General features: G+C 36.5%; 1 protein-coding gene across 1 annotated transcript; it reads right to left on the reverse strand.

Moving 5' to 3' along the window:
- Positions 1-608: 608 nt before the first annotated feature.
- RNF141 (ring finger protein 141) lies at positions 609-19,147 on the reverse strand. The gene is made up of 6 exons (XM_032223277.1): positions 19,045-19,147; positions 12,170-12,372; positions 10,826-10,934; positions 6,871-7,052; positions 5,970-6,077; positions 609-3,701 (listed from the first exon to the last, which is right to left on the reverse strand). Exons 2-6 carry the CDS (start codon positions 12,310-12,312, stop codon positions 3,551-3,553), a joined length of 693 nt encoding a protein of 230 aa, XP_032079168.1. The 5' UTR covers positions 12,313-12,372; positions 19,045-19,147; the 3' UTR covers positions 609-3,550.
- Positions 19,148-19,663: the final 516 nt, after the last annotated feature.

Raw genomic sequence — 19,663 nt, forward strand, 5'->3', positions numbered from 1 at the left:
AGTATAGAGTTGTATGGGGCCTTGGAGGTCTTCTAGCCCAACTCCCTGCTTAGGCAGGAAGCCCTACACCACTTCAGACAAATGGTTATCCAACATCTTAAAAACTTCCAGAGTATGAAGCTCACTAACCCACAAATTCTATGTAGCTATGTATGTATGTGTATGATTAAAAAAACAACGCAATGCAATGCAATACAATACAAGAAACACAGTGTGAGTAGTATTTTTCTGGTTAGCCATGTAGCTAGCTACTGCTTTCCTCTCAATTTTCCATTTCCAATCATCCAGTAACCAATAGCAAGAGGAAGACCAGTCCCTGCTGCTAGAAAAACTAGGTGGTAAAATGTTGGGGGAGGAAGGGAATTCTGTCATAAGCCCAAAAACAGGCCCAATAGAACCCCAGAACAGCACTCAATATAGAAACTAGTCTCTCAAAACACGTTTTGTTTCAAGCGCAAAACAAACTGAATATAAGGTCAAAATGATTTGCACATCTCTGGCTAGGAATCTATAAAATCATAAGTACTTTCTTGAAATTATTTTGGATGTATACACTCTTGAATTCAAATGCCTAAGAGAAGGTATCTCATTGAGTATTACACAAAAGATAAATAATTCAAATGTTTATTGCTCAAAACTCATAATACATTAAATTGCTTATAGTTATTAACAGTCTTATATAAAACCACTACGAAAAGTTCACATCCACACAAAAGAACTAAGGAATGCATCTTCACAGTAATTCATCTCTTGAACATGTCTTTTAAAAACCTTTTTTAAGTTTGTCGATTTTTATCAGGTTCAATGCTAGAAGAATAACTCAACTGGGCTGCAGTTTTACACAATGTAACACACTTATTACTTGTGATAGGCTTCAAGTTTGCCATATGCTTATTATGGTAGTGTATGTGTCAAAAGGCATGAGTAAACAACTTGTAGTAATCTCTTCTTCCATGTCTTTAGGTGTTATAGCTTCTCCTATAGTCTTCAAACTAGACTAAAAGTCCTTTAGTAAGAAGCATAGCTTCACAACACAAGGGAAACAGAAAAGACAGCAAATGATCCATAATATGTAAAACACCGTGTGTGTGTGTTATATATTTACTGTGGATCAATATATCTATATATATAACGCTTGTACTAATTGTATATTTAAAAAGATAGAAACACTATGTAATTCACATTTTCACTTTACATGTATTTACAAGTTACTGAACCTATAATTTCATGCCCCCTCTGTGGACTGCATACCCATATTTTAAAGCTTCCATCTCTCAAGATTTGGAGTACAATTCTTATACTCATGACAGGAAAAAAAAATAAAAGCAATATCAGGATTTAATGACCTACAGCTTACACTTCAAATATTTGTGCTATCAATCAAACCTTATATGAAAAAGAAAAAAAGAATGACTTATTGTTTCTACCATGTCAGTATAAAATATTGGGCACTTTAATCGCAGCACTGCAAGTCCAAATATATCTAGGGGAAAATCAAATCCATGATCAGTTTTATAACAAGTGACAAACACATCAAAACAAAAACAAGAAAACATTTTGTTTATGTTCTGAATTTTAAAGGCCACTTAAAATCAAGTCTCAGAAATAATACTTGCAATATCTGAATTTCTCTATATCAAACTTTCTTAATTAACCAATAAGAGTTGCTCTTTGAATCTTCATTTTAGCACATCATATTAAAAAAAGAGGAAAAACACTAATTACTCAATTTTACTAATTTAAGCAGAATTTGATAATCTCTCAAAAAACATGCTTGCCATATTCTGAAGTGGTAAGGTTCAATACTTGGATGTGATTTATAGAAATCGTTTAGCTACTAGTCTAAGTTTACAATTTAATTAGTGTAACCTATATTTATGTGCAACATTTCAGCAACAATAGAAAACAATTTTATTATACATATTTACCAGGCCATTCCAAATAAGGCCATAAACCCTTCATGATATTTAACTATTAACTCATCTTTCCTTGGGTGGTACCAAATCTATTCCATGAATAATAATTATAATAATAGCAGTTGTGAAAAATATAAAATCCAAAATCAGTACCACATCAATTTGGGGATTTGTGTTGACTGATTCTGCCTAGGGCCATAATGGTGAACCTATGGCATGTGTGCTGAAAGTGGCACACAGAGCCATCTCACCGGGCACGCCAGCCTTTGCCCATTGCTCTCCCGGTTTCCAGCATGCCTCCTGGTTTCCATGCGTGCCAGCTACCTGGTCTTTGTGAATGCACAGCTTCCTGGCACATGCATGTGCGCTGGGGAACTGCTTTTCTGGTTTCTGGTGTGTGCACCCTGGGGAGCTGCTCTTCCGGTTTCTGGCGCTCCTCCCGCGCATGTACTTCCAAAAAAGGTTTGCCAACATTGGCCTAGGGACTTAATTGGTGGGGGGTTAGGACATTTTAAGCTGCCATTTGAAATAATTTTGTAAAACTCACTCAGCACCAATTTTGTGGATTGGAAAATGGTAGATTTCTGGCATCTATTAATGTGACCTGGTAAAGTAACAACTCAGGATACATTTGTCATACCTCACACCAATACTCGATTACAACATGCATACTACGTCAAAGCAAAGTGATCACACACAAAAAGATAGATTCCTTTTTTTGCTTCATATTGCACGTACAAGAAAAGAAAATAAGAATCTATGCGCTTTACCGTCTCATTTCATAGCAAAAGCACATTTTACAAACTGGTAAATAGAAGGCTATATAAAACAAAACAAATAACGAACACATTTCAGCCAGATTTTGTAATTAACATGTAATTAAGATGAAGCATTTGCGAAGAAACAGAACAGAATATAGAATATTTTTTTTTACTATCCGCACTATGTTTCAGAGATTCACTGTTTTGGAGAGTCTAGCCCAGTTCAAGGCATGTAGGAAATGAAGAGATGGGAGAAAGAGAATAAAGTTTGCTGTCTGCTACATTAGAAGCCTTCTACTGATAGAGAAATTACTGGGAGAAACTTCGTTGGATCCATCCATGATACTGCATAGACAAACTTGAAGTAATAAATACTGATTTAGAAAATTAACTTTGAGTAGAAATGAAAAAGTCAATCATTTATTTTTAAAAAAATCTGCTTTCATAAAAGATTCCATAAAAGGAATGTTTCTTATTTAATCAAACGCAGAACAGAACAGAAACTACCATTTTAATTCCCATTTAAGCATTAGAACATTGTTTTTAGACAGTGTTGGACAACAGGACTTGCGAATCATCCCCATTCTTCAACTGAGACAATGAAGTTTTAACAAACACTTAACAGCTTTACTAGAACTAAAATATTTCCTACTGCAGGTACCTCATAAAATATCAGAAAATTCATAGTGTATTGACTGTAAATGTTATCAGAGTAATTCAGGAAAGTAATTATTACAAAATATGCTTTCCCAGAACTAGTCCTTTTTAAAAAATAATGATTTAGCTTCTAGAAACCAATGTAATGAATAAAGAAATGAAAAATAATGAGAACGATATCTTGTGAGATGTTAAGACTGAATGTTAAGACTAACATCAGGGTATATGGGGCTGGCCTGCCTCGTCCACCAAGTTGAGTATGTAAGAGGCAATATCTTCCTTCGTAGGTGCATCAGATACAACCCAAGAATCATTTGCAGCGGTCACTTGTAGGCGGCATACAGGGCAATTCCTGTGATGACCACGCCTGCAAAGGAAGTCAGAAGAAACCGTCATTGCTTTTCAGATTTTGTACTGACAATGCACATGACTACTTTTGCTCTAATGGTAAAATATAATAGAATCTTGGACAAAAGGCTAAAAGATGAGTTTTATCTATGAGACCAAGCTAAAAATAACAGTGAAAATATCACCAACATAGATTGTGCAGACCTCTTTTTGAAAGCCACCAGGCAATGAGATCTCAAACCTTCAAAGAAAAACAATCTGTTGTTTTTTTAATTGGAAAAATTTACATTATCCCAAATGTTTATAATTTAAAGTAATTGGTTGCTCTATCAAAAATACAGACTGCATTCACTATCACTTGGCTGAGGATACAGAACACCCTATCAGTATCACAGAATGGCATGATGGCTGAAATTTTCAGATCTGTTTTGGCTTTTTTATGAGGTTGGGGACTGTATTAAGAGGCAAAATATTTAGAGAACCCATTTAAATCCTCAACTATCTTCCAAACAATTCTCAAATCTGGGAAGCACTGATGTGTGCAAGTTATTCTACCTCTGTGCAACAGTTGTTTAGTTCAGTAATTTTGACTTAATGTGACATGTGGATGGATTGTTGATTTTTGGTTTATGTATTTTATAGTTTATTGTGTAAGCTGTTCAACATCAGTTTGTCATGAAATGCTTTGCACAATGTACAAACATACAGAAACATTTTTAATTAATTTCCTTCCACAACACATATAGCTTAAGCAATAAATGGAGCAGAGAAATTGAAATATAACTAGGCTGAATTCTTCTGCTGAGAATGTCTACCCCACTGCTCAAACTTCTTTAGTTTTACACGTGACTATCTTAAAAGCAGCGGAAAACAATGTATTGGTAGTTCTTGCTTAATAACTGCTCCAAGTTACATTTTGTTCCAACAAAATTGAAATGCCTCAGATTTTATTCGCTTTTAAGTGAAATTGGCAGCTCTTTGAAATCAAGGTACACTACCAGAATGCTTTGTTATTTTAAAAAGGCACAATTTTACTTCTGAAATATAAAGCAAAGCCAGATTACGTAACTTACTACACGGTGACTATTTGTTAAAATTTAGCTTTGAATAGTGTCAAACTGAATTAGCTTTGCGCCACACAAGCATAGAAGATTTGTTCAAATTAGCACAGCTAGCCAAGAAGCACCATTTCTTATTTAAAAGAAGTATATAATTCTCAAATAAGGAATCGTTACCTAAAATATTGGCACTGGTTTTGTTCAAAAAAAAAAGACAAGTTCTTTCACCTACATTGTTATCTTTGAAGTAGAGATGGTACTGGAAAAGGGACCTACTTTCAGCTCACTGAGAGCTAGAACTCTGAAAAATGCTCAAGGATGGCCTCCTCTATTCTTGATTCCAGCTTCCACTACCCCCTATTTCATTGTGGACAACTGTATGAGGAAAATATATGAGGAAAATAATTACAGTGGTACCTTGGTATTCAACTGCTTTAAAACTCATCAAATTTGGTACTCAATGCATTTTGATATGAAAATGTTGTCCTAGTACTCATTGTTTGTTTACTATTCAATGCAAAAGCTAGAGCTTGTTGGTGTTGGCCACCTTGTGATTCATTACATTATTCATTATGGGAAAAATCTGTTTGGTACTCAATGTTTTTGGTACACACTGCACCTCCTGGACCCAATTAGCAATGAGTACAGAGGTACCACTGTACTTATTTTTCCCCTTCCATAGTCAGATGCCTTTTTCCTTTGTCTGATGTCTCCATCCAACTTTGCCCCGCTCCCACCTCTGGCTTCACTCTCCATTACTCTATCCCATCATCAAGCCTCCCTTCAGTTTTGTTTCATTTTATTTTTGCTGGTTTTGCTGGAAAGGAGAGGCATATGTGTGAATGTAAATGAGCTTCTGTGTTTCTGAGAAAAGTGTGTGTGTGTGTGTGTGTGTGTGTTTGCACACGCACGCACACATACATACAAAAGCAAGACTATCTTCTTACAGGGGTTTAAATTAAAAGAATATTAACTAATATTAATTTATTTACTTTGTGCTGGCATGTCTCTTGAAGTAAGGTTTTTGAGCAACATGTATATAAGCATATTATAAACATAAACTCAAATATGCAAGCATGTAAAATACACATATTTGCTTGCATGTGAAATCCCAAGGATTAGTTTCAGCTGAACTTGGAAATCTGAGGTGGCCTTGAAAAGAAGAGTTCATTTCCTTTCTTCATTAAACATGGTATAATTTGTTTGTGAGATTTAACTACACGACTTACCATTTATCAATGCATTTCTGACAAAAGCTGTGGGCACATGGCAAGATCAGATCAGCACGTCCATCCATACAAATGCAACATTCTTCCTCATCAGTAAGCTGTTTCACTCTACAGTGCAAATATATTATTTATTCACAATCAAAGATTTCCAGAACTGTAATTGTGTATGTAGTATACATATTAAATCACGTATCTTGTTAAATATTTTATTATGAATAATTTTAATCTTCTAACCCCTAGTTCATCACTAAAACAATGTCACATTCAACTTGCAAGAAACTATATGGGTTTTGTGCTAAGAAAGGAGGAAGGAGGCCATTATTATATATAAAAATTGGTGTTCTATAAACAAAACTTATGACACACATTAAAAATGTTAAAAAGTGTTTAAAAATAATAATCGTAGACGAATAAGAAAAGTTTGTTATTTGATTCTTCAACATGTACACAATTACTAAGGATTGTATACTCTTGTGCATGAACAGACTTTTTTTACACACACACACACCACAGATTGTTGTATATAATGGCAAATAGCTATTCCCATTATTTAAGTGCCTATTTCCAATAGTTTTCTAGCACAGAAGTAATTTAATGTTCTTTCAGCTCTCTGAATAATCTCAAATTTTCCAGAATGAGGAAAATTAATATGAATGGTAGATTACTTCTTTTTCAAAATCAATCTTCATCACTTAAAGGATGCCTCTCTGCAAGAGGATACCTCTTTTTCAGAAAAGTTGACATATATATTTTAGTAGGAAAAAACGTAGACTAAATAACTAAGCATTGCACATTTTTATAATAAATGGCAACCTTTACCTAAATTGAATCAAGTTTACAAAACTCATTGCTGGAGCAAGAAACTAGACAGATTCAAACATTTTTAGAGTATTTCAAATACCTTCCCATCCAAAGGCTAGCCTGACAAGAGTCAACAGATGACAGATCTTCTGCTGTTTCTTCTGAGGGAGCATTCTGTAAAAGAACCTGTGATGCCTGATTTGTAATATCTTTATAAAGTTGAATGAACTGATACAAGTTCATGATTCTTGAAGCTTCCACCATCCCATTTGTCTTGTTTATCTATAACACAGAGAGCAGCATTATCATTTTTCTTGAATATCTCACCATTTATTCTAATTTTATTTTTAGAGAAGTGTAATTCAAGAGTTCCCAAAACTCAGAAATTTGACATTATGAGATGCTATAAATGCCTTTATAATGTTCAGAATGGCAAATGGCACATTAATAATGGCACATTAGTACAATTATGACAAGCAAAACATTATAAACAGAGCAAACTACATAGTTTTAATAAGTTATGAAAATGTGGCGGACTTCCTGGGGGCGTGGCCTGTTGCCGAGGAGGGCTCCACCGAGCTCCTCAGAGATCTGGTCTGTATATCTAAATAAGATCATAGATAGCACCCCTTTTTGGCTAAGAAAGGGGCAGGGAGGGTAGCTCCGTAGACTAGGGTCTATTCGTAAGCCACAGCCTTTTTCTTTTTTTGGCTGTGGAAGAGATTAGATCCAGCCGAAGCGGAGCTTTTATCTCCGGCCAGTTCTTCTCAGCTGCCTTTTTTTTTTTGGCAGCCCCAGACAGGCTAGCCCCCCCCAGGACAAAACAAAGTTTTTTTCAAGCTAGATTTGATACGGGAGGGTACCACCCCTGTGAGATTTATGCTTTTATTACTATCTTAAATACCAGCACCATTCGTCTTAAAGACTTCTTTGTTTAAATAGACTTCAAAATGGCGATTTCTCTCCGTGGATGATTACTGGATGTACTTAGCCGGGCTTATCTTCCTGCAGACCGCTCCTTAACAAAATAAACTCTTTTTCTTTGGAAATAGAGGGGAGCGAAGCGCTGCTTACTTGTTTATTTATTATGGCACCCAGATCAAAGAAGCGTCTTGCTACAAATGTGTCTAAAGAATTTAAAGAATCTTTTTTGGAAATACAGCCTTTGTCTCCTACGCCCTCTACTGGAGAAGTTTTAACACAGGAATATCTCTTTAAAATCTTTGATGCCTTTAAGCAAGAACTTAAGGAATTTGTATTGCAACTTTATGATGATCTAAAATCTAAAGTTAATCAAATGAAGGCGAATACGTTTGCAGCCGTGTCTGCCCTGTCGGATTACTCTGCTGAAATAGAGAACAAATTGGAAAGTCTGGAGAAGGCTAATTTTGATTTGACTACCAATATTCAAATTTTACAAGAAAAAATTAGAAATAACGAAGAACAGCTTATGATGCTAAATTTTGATAGGAAGGCATTTTCAATAAGAGTCAGAGGATTCCGTGAAAAGGAGCAAGAGAATTTGAAACAGACCTTTGCTGAAGCCTTCAGCCATGCGCTGGGAAGCCCGGGACTTAACTTTGATTGGCAGATTCGGAAAATCTATCGCCAGAACTCATTGATAGCGGAACAGCGACAGCTCCCGAGGGATATAATTATACATTTCTCTACAAAAGAATCTAGAAACGCGATTGTGCAAAAGTTTCATAATAACAGTCTCCGAGTTGATGACCAGGACGTGATTGTCTTCAAAGATATACCTTCCCAGATGTTGAAAGCAAGAAGGGACTACACCTTTTTAACTAAAGAGCTTAGGAGTCAACAGATTCGATACAGATGGGAGGCCCCTGCCGGCATCACGGTTACATTTGAGAATCAAAGATTTCGTCTTAACTCTGTTTCAGAGGCTCAAGATTTCTATTGTAGGATTCTGAAGGCGGGACTTCCTGATGCGCTTGGAAGAGAGGAGAGACAAGCGGAAGGAGAAAGCAAACGGCTGGCCATGCGGCTGCAAGATGGAGGGGGTAGCCCCTCCTCCCTCGGAGAAGCAGAAGAACGCAGATCGAGAATTTAGATACTTCAAAAGACTTCCTAAAGTTGAGGACTGAATGGGGGTTTGAGACCTCTCTCCGGTAGAAAAAGTGGACTAATTTTTATCAGAAGGGAAAGCTGGGTGAAACTACTTTGAGCTAGATTCTAAAGTAACGTTAGCATAAATTTGATAGTGGTTAAAAGAATGCGGAATGATTTATGTTGTTTAAACTTTGTTAGATGGGACTATTTTAAAATAGAAGGTTAACTGACTCCTGCTGAAAGTATTATTTGAATATGATCCATGCTATTTAACTTTTATTTGAAGGGAAAGTTGGTTGTAATAGTTTTGAGTTACATTTCAAATAAACGCTAGTATAAATTTGATAGTGGTAAATATTAGACAAGCAAGAGATGAGGGTAAAATGCATGTGGAATGAACTACGTTATTTGAGGTAAATACCAGACAAGCAAGGGAAGAGGGCAAAATTTATGTTGTTTAAAGCTTATTAGAATAGGAAGCCGCTTGGGATTATCTTAAGATAACTGTAAAAAGAATGCGGAATGATTTATGTTGTTTAAACTTTGTTAGAAGCGACTACCTTAAAATAGAAGGTTAACTGACTCTTGCTGAAAGTATTATTGGAATATGTGGAATGATTTATGCTACAAATCGCTCTGAGTTATATTTTAAACAAATGGTAGTATAAATTTGATAGTGGTAAATATCAGACAAGTGGGGGATGAGGGTAAAATACATGTGGAATGAACTAAGTTATTTAAATCCTATTAGAAGGGGAAGTCAGTTGGAATTATCTTAAGATAGAAATTGATTCCTGTGTAAAGTAATATCTGATCTACGCTGCTTAACTTTACTAAGAAGGGGAAATCTGGTTAGATTATTTTGAATTACTGTTTGAAAAAGGGGTAAAGAAAGATCATTTACGTTGTTTAAATTTTACTAGAAGGGAAAGTTTGATTACTTGTCTGTAAAGTTATATTTGAATATATGGCATGAACCACGCTGCTTAAATCTTATTGGAAGGGATCATGAGGTTTAGGAAGGGAACGGGAGAGCCTACAGAAGGTCGGGGTAAATAGCAAAGAAGTAAGAGATGAGAATAAAATATAGATAGAATGATTTATACTATTTAAGCATAGATAAAGATGGGGGGCTGAGATCAACACGAAGAGTGGTTTCTTTTTTTTTCTTTTTTCTCTTTTCTCTTTTCTTTTTTTCCTTTTTTTTTTTTTTCTTTCTCTGCTTTTCTTTTTTTTTTTTGATATATTACTTTTATTCTTTAATCCATATGTATACAAGATATTTTAGACAGAAGGTAGTGCCAGGTGTGGGCCCTGGGAAGTCGGGAGGATTAGGGATGGGGATTGTGGGGGGTGGGGTGGGGGGGGTGTTAATATAGTTTTAATAAGAACAAGAATGTATTTATATACGGTGGTTCTTTTTTTTATTATTATTATTATTATTATTATTATTATTATTTTCCTTGGTTCACTTTACTTTTATCAGATCAAACAATACTCGAATAAAGGCATACACCAAGGAGGGAGGTAGAGGGAAGGAAGAGGGAGGAGTAAGGAAGGAGTAAGGGGAATGTAAGGAGTAAGGGGAATGTAAGGAGGGTGTCTGGGGAGTAAGGGGAGAAGGAAGGGTTGAGGGGAAAGGGAAGTAGGAGGGGAGTGTTAGAGGGAGAAAGGAAAGTTGGAGGGGGTAGATGGGGTGTATGGAGGATGCAAGGGTTAGGTGGGGTTGTGAATGATGAGTTGTGTTTCCTTTTTATTTGTTCGTTTTATTCCCTTTTTCTTTTTTTTCTTTTCTTATAGTAAATACCCTGTATATAAATGATTGCAAATGGAATGTGAAAATTGAATAAAATATTTTATACAAAAAAAAAAAAAAAAATGTGGCATTTTTTCTAATTAACTAGGAACATTCACAAAATTTATCCTTAGTATGCATTATATGTTGCTATGAATTAGATGATTTAAGATTCTGATGAACTTACTTTAGTGCAAACTATCCGAACAGCCACCTTCCATAAAGCTGTAGCATCAGACCCTGGCTGCACTTCAAATAACAGGTGCTTGCTCTGGCCAGAAGCTAAGTGTGCAGTTCTGGAAATATTTAACATTTATTTAACATTCTATACATGTAGCACAAGAGAATACAAATTGCAAGCAAATATATTTTCAAACATAGCATTGGATCCAAATAAGGTGTGGAATAGGTTTGGTGGAAATTGGTTTTCCCACTTCCCAAGCTGCTTTCATGAAAAGACTTGTTAATATCATCTTTATCTAGTTTGGAAGAATCTTGCTAAGAGCCAACACCATTCATCTAAAAGCCTTTGATCCTGGAAGACTGTTTCCAGAGGATTGGTAGGAGAACAAATCAAGGAAGTCATTTCCAGCCCAGTGCTTATAATACAAACATTCATTCTTCTTTGAATTGGCTTCCTGGGAATATAAGTATTCTTTCTCTGGTTCATCTTCATTTGTGGTTCTGCAGGAGGATAACTTTAAAATAATTATGTGTTATGATTCCAACCAAAATGCTGGAAAACTTGTATTTTACACAAATGTGTGTTTATATAAAGCATGTGTTTTCATGCAACTTCTGATTTTAAGAAATGTACATAAGTGATTGGTATATGATTTACACATAAAAGATCTCAGGCTTAATTCCTTCATAACCAGATAAAGAAAATGTCAGATACACTGGAGAGACATTACTAATCATCATAGATAATTGCTGAGTTAGGTATATCAATTATCTGACTCAGTATAAAGCAACATTATTATGTTTGCAACTACAGTATTTTTAGGGTGTTTATTTTCCTCCTAAATCATAATTGGAAAATGCAGTCATGAGATTCAATTTTAGGACACATTTTAATAGATAATTACAAAGAGAGTAAAGTATTTTCCAAGTAGTTCAATATTAAGCCATGGTTTAGGAGGTTTGCATTGATTTGTTTAACTGCCATTGTTAAGTTTCAATGAACGAGTACTAGATTTATTTTTATTGCTCTTATGTAATTTATTATGGTGCCTTTAATAAGGGAAATAAGCTTCTCTCATATCTACTCGTTTCAATTTGAAAAAAAAAATTACAATATACATCTGATAAAGTCCTGATCGCAAAGATTTGTTGCGGTTTAGGATATGACTGAACACATCCCGAGAAACTAAATATTATGTCACACCATGTAATGCAACTGTCCCATTTTTATTAGAAATTAAGCAGCCATATACAGTATATTTTGCTAATAATTCATTCTCAAATGCCTTAAGCAGGTTCCTGTTTAATACTTAAACTATTCCATGTATAAAGAAAAAAAAAGTCTCACGTATCATTAAGTTCAGCCACTCTTCCCAAAAATTCTTCATATGTCAAGAAACCACTTTCTCGAACAAGAGAGACATGCTTGGCAACTTTTTCTGGCAGCTTATTTATAACTGTCTGTGTTTGGCTTGAGAGTTGCTGTCCCATGATAGACTGCTTTAGATCAGGTCCCAAGATGAAATACTGCTTTCCACATTTGGAGAATTTCTAATAAATATATTTTAAAACACTGTATTAGAATAAATAATCATCATTGCATTCAATTCACAATGCATAAATTGCAGCTATACAGCTGGAGTAGCTTTATAAAGCTGGTTAGCTTTATATAGAGCTAACCAGATATGAAGTCAGATTAAATCCAATTCTATTGACACCTAAGTCAAGCATATCCTCAATATGGAAATTAACGTCCTGTGAATTGACATTTTTATTAAAAATGCAGTAACTCCTATTTTAGTAACTCCTAAAATACAAAATATGATGACTGACAATTGAAGTTTATGTTTAAAACTCTGAAGACTGAAGTACTTTTTAAATGGAGAGAGAATAACATTCATTCAGGTGAAACCATGCAGAAAATAACAGTACACAGCAAAATTTAGTTTAGTTAAGGAGAAGAACATATTAGACATGCAAAAAAACTCTAAAATTAAACTTATGGTGCAGAAAGAGCTATAATTTAAAGACTGTAATTTATTTTATGCTCTAATTTGCCAGTCTACATTCTACTAAATATATTTTAATCTATCCAATAGTTGGAGTTTTCTGAGTATATTACAAAGTAATTATCTTAAATCTTTAAAAAACCAAAGAAAAATTGTAAAACTGTAATGTCTATTAATAGACATTAATTTAAAAACAATATACAAGATACATTATCACAATTATGAAAGATTTAAAAAGTAATATTAAAGTCAGGGAAATGTAATGCCTGTTATAAAATAACTGTTGCTCAGAGGGTTGCGTGGAACTTCCCAAGAGTAAATAAATCGAGGCTTGAAAATTGAAAGCATTTAATTTCTAAAATGAACATTTGAACATAAACATTAAAAAATTCCTAAATTTTACAGTTTGAAATGTAATTTAAATTATAACTGTATTGTTTAGTAGAAGCACTTTTCAGAATTACAGCAACCTGTTTTAATAGGCCATCATTTTGCAGAGTTGTCTCCCAAAATTGAGATACAGGAAATCCTCAACTTGCAACAGTTCATTTAGTGATAATTCAGTTATAACACCACTGGAAAAAGTGATTTATGACCATTTTCACACTTATGACCATTACAGCATTCTCATGGTCACATGATCAAAATTTGGATGGTTGGCAACTGATTCATATTTATGATGGCTGCCGTGTCCTGGAGTCATGTGAATGCCTTTTGTGACCTTCATACAAGAAAAGTCAATGAGGAAAATAGATTCCCTTAACGTTGTTACTCTTTCAACAACTATGGCAGGGAGGACCGGGGGGCGGAGTCTGTTGCCGAGGAGAGCTCAACCGAGCTCCTCTCAGAGATCTGGTCTGTATATCTAATTAAGATCATAGATATCACCCCTTTTTGGCTAAGAAAGGGGCAGGAAGTAGCTCTGTGTGCTAGGGTCTATTCGTAATTCACAGCCTTTCTCCTTTTTTTTGGCTGTGGACAGAGATTAGATCCAGCGTGAGCGGAGCTTTTATCTCCAGCCAGTTCTTCTCAGCTGCCTTTTTTTGCAGCCCCAGACAGGCGACCCCCCCCCCAGGACAAAGCAAAGTTGTTTGAAGCTAGGATTAATACGGGCGGGTCCCACTCCTGTGAGATTTATGCTTTTATTACTATCTTAAATACCAGCACCATTCGTCTTATAGGCTTCTTTGTTTAAACGGACTTCAAAATGGCGATTTCTCTCCGTTGGTGACTGATAGGGGATGTACGTAACCGGTTTTACCTTCCTGCAGACCGCTCCTTAACAAAATAATTTTTTTTTTGTTTTTTTTGGAAACAGAGGGGAGCGAAAGCACTGTTTATTTGTTGATTTATAATGGCACCCAGGTCAAAATCGAAGCGTCTCTCTACAAATGTGCCTAAAGAATCTGTGAAGGAATTTAAAGAATTTATACTGGAATCGCAGCCCTTGTAGCCTACGCCCTCTACTGGAGAATTCTTAACACAGGAATTTTTTTTTCAAATCTTTAATGATTTTAAACAAGAAATTAAGGAATTTGTATTCAAGCTATATGGTGATTTAAAGTCTAAAATTGACCAAATGAAGGCGAATACGTTTGCAGCCGTGTCTGCCCTGTCAGATTATACCGCTGAAATAGAGAATAAATTGGAAAGTTTGGAGGAGGCTAATTCTAATTTGACTACTAATATTCAAATTTTACAACAAAAAATTAGAGACACTCAGGAACAGCTCGTTATGATAAACTTTAATAAGAAGGCATTCGCAATAAGAGTCAGAGGATTTCGCGAAAAGGAGCGAGAGAATTTGAAACAGACCTTTGTTGAAGCCCTCAGCCATGCGGTGGGAAGCCCGGGACTTAACCTTGATTGGCAGATTCGGAAAATCTATCGCCAGAATTCGTTGGTAGCGGAACAGCGACAGCTCCCGAGGGACATAATTATATATTTCTCCACAAAAGAATCCAGAAACGCGATCGTGCAAAAATTTTACAATAATAGTTTGAGAATTGATAGCCAGAACTTGATTGTCTTCAAAGAAATACCTTTCCAGATGTTAAAGGCAAGAAGGGACTATACCTTCTTAACTAAAGAGCTTAGAAATCAACAGATTCAATATAGATGGGATGCCCCAGCCGGCATTACGGTTACATTTGAGAATCAAAAACTTCGTCTTAATTCTGTTTCGGAGGCTCGAGATTTCTATTACAAGACTTTGAAGGCGGGACTTCCTGATTCACTTGGAAAAGAGGAGAGACAAGCCGAAGGAGAAGGCAAGCAACAGACCACATGGCTGCAAGATGGAGGGGGTAGCTCCCCCTCCCTCGGAGAAGCAGAAAAGCGGAGTTTGAGGATTTAGACATTCTAAAATATTCACCAAAGTTGTGGATTGAATGGGGGTTTGCGACCTCTCTCCGGCAGAAAAAGGGGAACTTATTGGTGGGGTGATACTGAATGTATATATGTAAAATGCATGCAGAATGATTTATGCTGTTTAAATCTTGTTAGAAGGGAAAGTTTGAAGAGATTATTTTAAAATAGAAGGTAAACTGATTTTTGTTGAAACTAATTATTTTGAGCTAGATTTTAAACTAATGCTTGCATAAATTTGATAGTGGCAAATATTAGAGAAGCAAGGGATGAGGGTAAAATGCATGCGGAATGATTTACGTATATTGGTGGGGTGATACTGAATGTATATATGTAAAATGAATGCAGAATGATTTATGTTAAATTCTGTTAGAAGGGAAAGCTGGATGAGATAATTTTAAAACGGAAGGTAAACTGATTTTTGTTGAAAGTATTATTTGAATATGTGGAATGATCTATGCTATCTAATTTTTATTAGAAGGGAAAGCTTGGTGAAATTATTTTATAAATTTGGATAAATGTTTATCTGAATACAAGGTTAAGGAAGAGGAACGGGAGAGTCTACAGGAGGTCGGGGTAAATAACAAAGAAGCAAGAGACGAGAATAAAATATAGATAGAATGATTTACACTATTTAAGCATAGATAAAGATGGGGGCTGAGCTTAACACAGAGTTTCTTTTTTTTTTCTTTTTTTCTTTGTTGTTTTCTTTCTTTTTTTTTTTTTTGGTTTTTTTTTTCTTTAATATATTATTTTTATTTTTAATCCATATGAATATAAGATACTTTAGATAGAAGGCAGTGCCAGGTGTGGGCCCTGGGAAGTCAGGAGGAGTAGGGATGGGGATTTTTGGGGGGTGGGTGGGTGGGTGTTAACATAGTCTCAATAAGAACAAGAATGCACTTATATACGGTTGTTCTTTTTTTTTCTCCTTTTTTTTTTTTTACTCTTTTCTTTCTTTAAAATTTTTTTTTCCCCTTGGTTTATTTTACTTTTTATCAGATTATAATAAACAACACTTGAATAAAGGAATACACCAAGGAGGGAGGTAGAGGGAAAGAGGAGGGAGGAGTAAGGAAGGAGTAAGGGGAATGTAAGGAGGGCGTGTTGGGAGTAAGGGGAGAAGGAAGGTTTGAGGGGAAAGGGAAGTAGGAGGGGAGCGTTAGAGGGAGGAAAGGAAAGTTGGAGGGGGTAGATGGGGTGTATGGAGGATGGAAGTGTCAGGTGGGGTTGTGAATGATGAGTTGTGTTTTCTTTTTCTTTTATTTTTTTTTATTTTTATTTTTTTCTTATAGCAAATACTCTGTATATAAGTGATTGTAAAATGGAATGTGAAAATGAATAAAATATATTTTAAAAAAAAAAAACAACTATGGCAAGAAAGATAGTAAAATGGGGCAAAATTCACTTAACAAAGGTTTAGCTTACTAACAGAAATTTTGGACTAATTGTGGATGTAAACTGAGGACTACCTGTATTCCAGTTATTATTGTACCCAAAATTGGTTACTTGAATCCAAACTCTCTTACTGGAAAAGGAGACACTAATTTTTAAATTCTCTTCAAGTATGGTTACTCCTCAACATGCGACCACAATTGAGCCCAACATTTATGTTGTTAAGTGAAAATTTGTTAAGTCAATTTGTTGCATTTTATGACTTTTCTTGCCACATTTGCTAAGTGAATCACTGCCATTCTTAAATTAGTAACATGGTTGTTAAGTGAATCTGGGTTCTCCATTGACTTTGCTTGTCAGAAGGTCGCAAAATGACTCCTCAACACTACAACCCCTCATAAATGTGAGTCAGTTGTCAAACATATGAATGTAAACCACGTCACTACGGGATGCTGCCATGGTCAAAAGTGTAAAAATGGTCATAAGACACTGTTTTCAGCGCCGTTGCAACTTCAAGCAGTCACTAAATGAACTGCTGTAAGTTGGGAACTACCACTACCTATGTTTTAGAAGCATCCACACATCCTCCCGAGCTCCATTTTTGCTGGCAGAGGGCTAGTAGAACAAACTAAAAGCAAAACAAAAACGAAAGGAGAAATGTTTCCCCTTTTGCAGGTGCCCCCAACACAAGTGTTGTCAAGCTGGCCACGACCAGCCTTGCCCCCCCTCCCAAGCTCAAACACAACTCTGATGCGGCCCTCAATGAAATCAAGTTTGACATCCCCTCCTCTAAACCAACACTGATGTTGCTGTATGGGTAATATAGTCGCCTTCAAGTTCTGCTCGGCTGCTGATGTAACTGCACTAAAACATAAGTTTTCCACTCCTTATTTCTGAGACAGGTTTTCCAACTCTTTGGTTAAACAAACCTACAGGCCCCAATCTTAACCCAATCCAGTCTAGCTCTAGTGAAGCTTTTGGGTTTACACAAGGTGGGTCAGGTGCTGCCACCTGCTGAGTCACCAAGAAATGTTAGGTTATCTATCAAAGTCCCTTGGGGCATTACAAACATTGGATTAACAACTGTAAATGAATTGATTCCTGCAGAGGCTGCTGAACTAAGCGGTCCTTGATGCTCTCTGAGCTGGGTTGTTTCCTTGCAGACGTTTCATTACCAACACTAGGTAAAATCATCAGCACTAGTCCTGGATAGTCCTGAACTACTCAGAAAAAGTGCTTCTCTATTCACAAAACTCAAAAAACTCCATTATACTTGACTAGCTCGCTCAGAAGAGCTAACAGCAAAGCAACACACAGGGAAGGCTGGTCCTCTTGAGCTTAATCGTAGCAAAAAACAACAAGTCCCAAACCTCCATGTGGGGAACTTGGTCTGTTGTCCCTAAAACTCAAGCACCTTGAGTTGAGAGCCTGCAGCTGGAAAGAAACCAAGTCCCTGAATTTGAGAGAGAGAGAAACAACCAATTTTCTTGCAAAGTAAACCCCTCTTATTACAAGTACTTCAGGCATCGCCCCCCCCCCCCAAAAAGAAGCCTTTATTAAGGGGGGTCTTTTAATTTCTACTTTCCAGGATTACAAAAATATAATCGCTGTAAGTATACTTATTTACTAACTTATAAAAGTTATTTTATAGTTATAACATAATTGTCCTCATTCTATAATCTATCCTGTCTACTCATCAAAATATTTAAAAAATCTCAATGCCAAATCTTTCCTTCTTTATGGGTATATGATAATTTCGCTGCAGTTATCAAGTACAAAGTTCCATCATGAAACTTTTACAGAAAAAGACTCAGAAACACAGGGGATGCTGGACTGCCTATTAAAGTGTTTTCCTCCAAACTGTGAGTACATCCCCAATCACTCAAGGTACAGCTGTGATTATCTATCATCAAGTTGATGTCAACTCTAAGCAACCACAAAGAGAGATTTATAGTCAAATATTTTATATTTGTATCGAATATTTATATTTATATTTAGACAGAATGTCACGATCCTCTGAAATTAGTAGAAGAATCCCTAGCAAGATCCACCTGATTGCTATGGAGCCATTAGACAAGGGTTACAATACACGCGATGGGCGTGAGAAAAGGCGGACACCTTTAAAATACGTTGTATCTCCTACATTTCAGCAGTTCAACGCAGTTGCTAAAAGTGCCAGTTTTTACATATCGAAGGAAATGGGAGAAGGGTGGGGGGGGACATGCTAAACCCTAATACAACCTTCATTAAAATGTCCATAATAACATGTCAACATTTTACGCAACCACTTCGTTATGGGTCACGCCACGACCGCCTCCGCCCCCCAGTCCCCTTTTTTCTTTTGTTGTTGTCGAGCTCTAGTCTCAAAGGAAGAGACACCACCATCCCCGCCCCTTCTCCTCCTCCCGAGTTCAAGGCCCGTAACAAGCCAAACTCTTCAAGGTAGCCTCACCGCTGACGCTCCAACATCCTGCTCCGAACTCGCAGCGACAGCCTCCGACCGCCAGCAATGGCTCCGCCTCCCCGCTCCCCCCACTTCGGCCGCCGAATCTACCTACCCGCTCCGCCTGCCCAGTAGAGTGCATGACGTCAGGACATTAACGGGCCAGGGTGGGTCCCGTCGCGCTCAGCTGACGTCTTGAAGCTTTGCTTCCCGATTTGCCTTGCCAGGACGTCGAAAACAGCCGAACTGCTGTGAGGTTTTCGAGAGTGACTTACCGAGAATGGTTCGTCACCATTTGGTGCTTTTTTTTTTTTTAACAAACCTGCAAAACGTTTTCAAAATATAAGTGTGTGTTGGGGGGAGGGGAGTTAAGAGTCGGACTATTGATCGTTCGTGATCTTCCGGGAGGATTCCTTGAAAGGATTGTCATTGCCTAGATGTCTATGGAGATTCTCAGTCATGCGGGTCATGGTTGTCCCAAACGTTGTGTGTGTCACAAAGGTGCTTTTTCAAAGAGGAAAGTGGACTTTCGTGTATGTGCTTGTGTGTATGTGTTTGAAGACGTTTCGTTTCTCATCCAGAGTTGAAAAAGCTGCTGGGATGAGAAGCGAAATTTCTTCAAAGAAAA

Source organism: Thamnophis elegans, chromosome 1, assembly GCF_009769535.1.
Source record: "Thamnophis elegans isolate rThaEle1 chromosome 1, rThaEle1.pri, whole genome shotgun sequence".
Taxonomy (NCBI): Eukaryota; Metazoa; Chordata; class Lepidosauria; order Squamata; family Colubridae; genus Thamnophis; species Thamnophis elegans.

What these genes read in the sequence shown, in the direction of transcription:
- RNF141 (XM_032223277.1), bottom strand. Translation starts at nt 12,312, where the DNA reads ATGGGACAGCAACTCTCAAGCCAAACACAGACAGTTATAAATAAGCTG. An exon ending in TTCGGATAGTTTGCACTAAA is followed by an intron (nt 7,053 to 10,825) that starts GTAAGTTCATCA and finishes TCTGTGTTATAG; the next exon opens with ATAAACAAGACAAATGGGAT. An exon ending in GCTAGCCTTTGGATGGGAAG is followed by an intron (nt 6,078 to 6,870) that starts GTATTTGAAATA and finishes TTTGCACTGTAG; the next exon opens with AGTGAAACAGCTTACTGATG.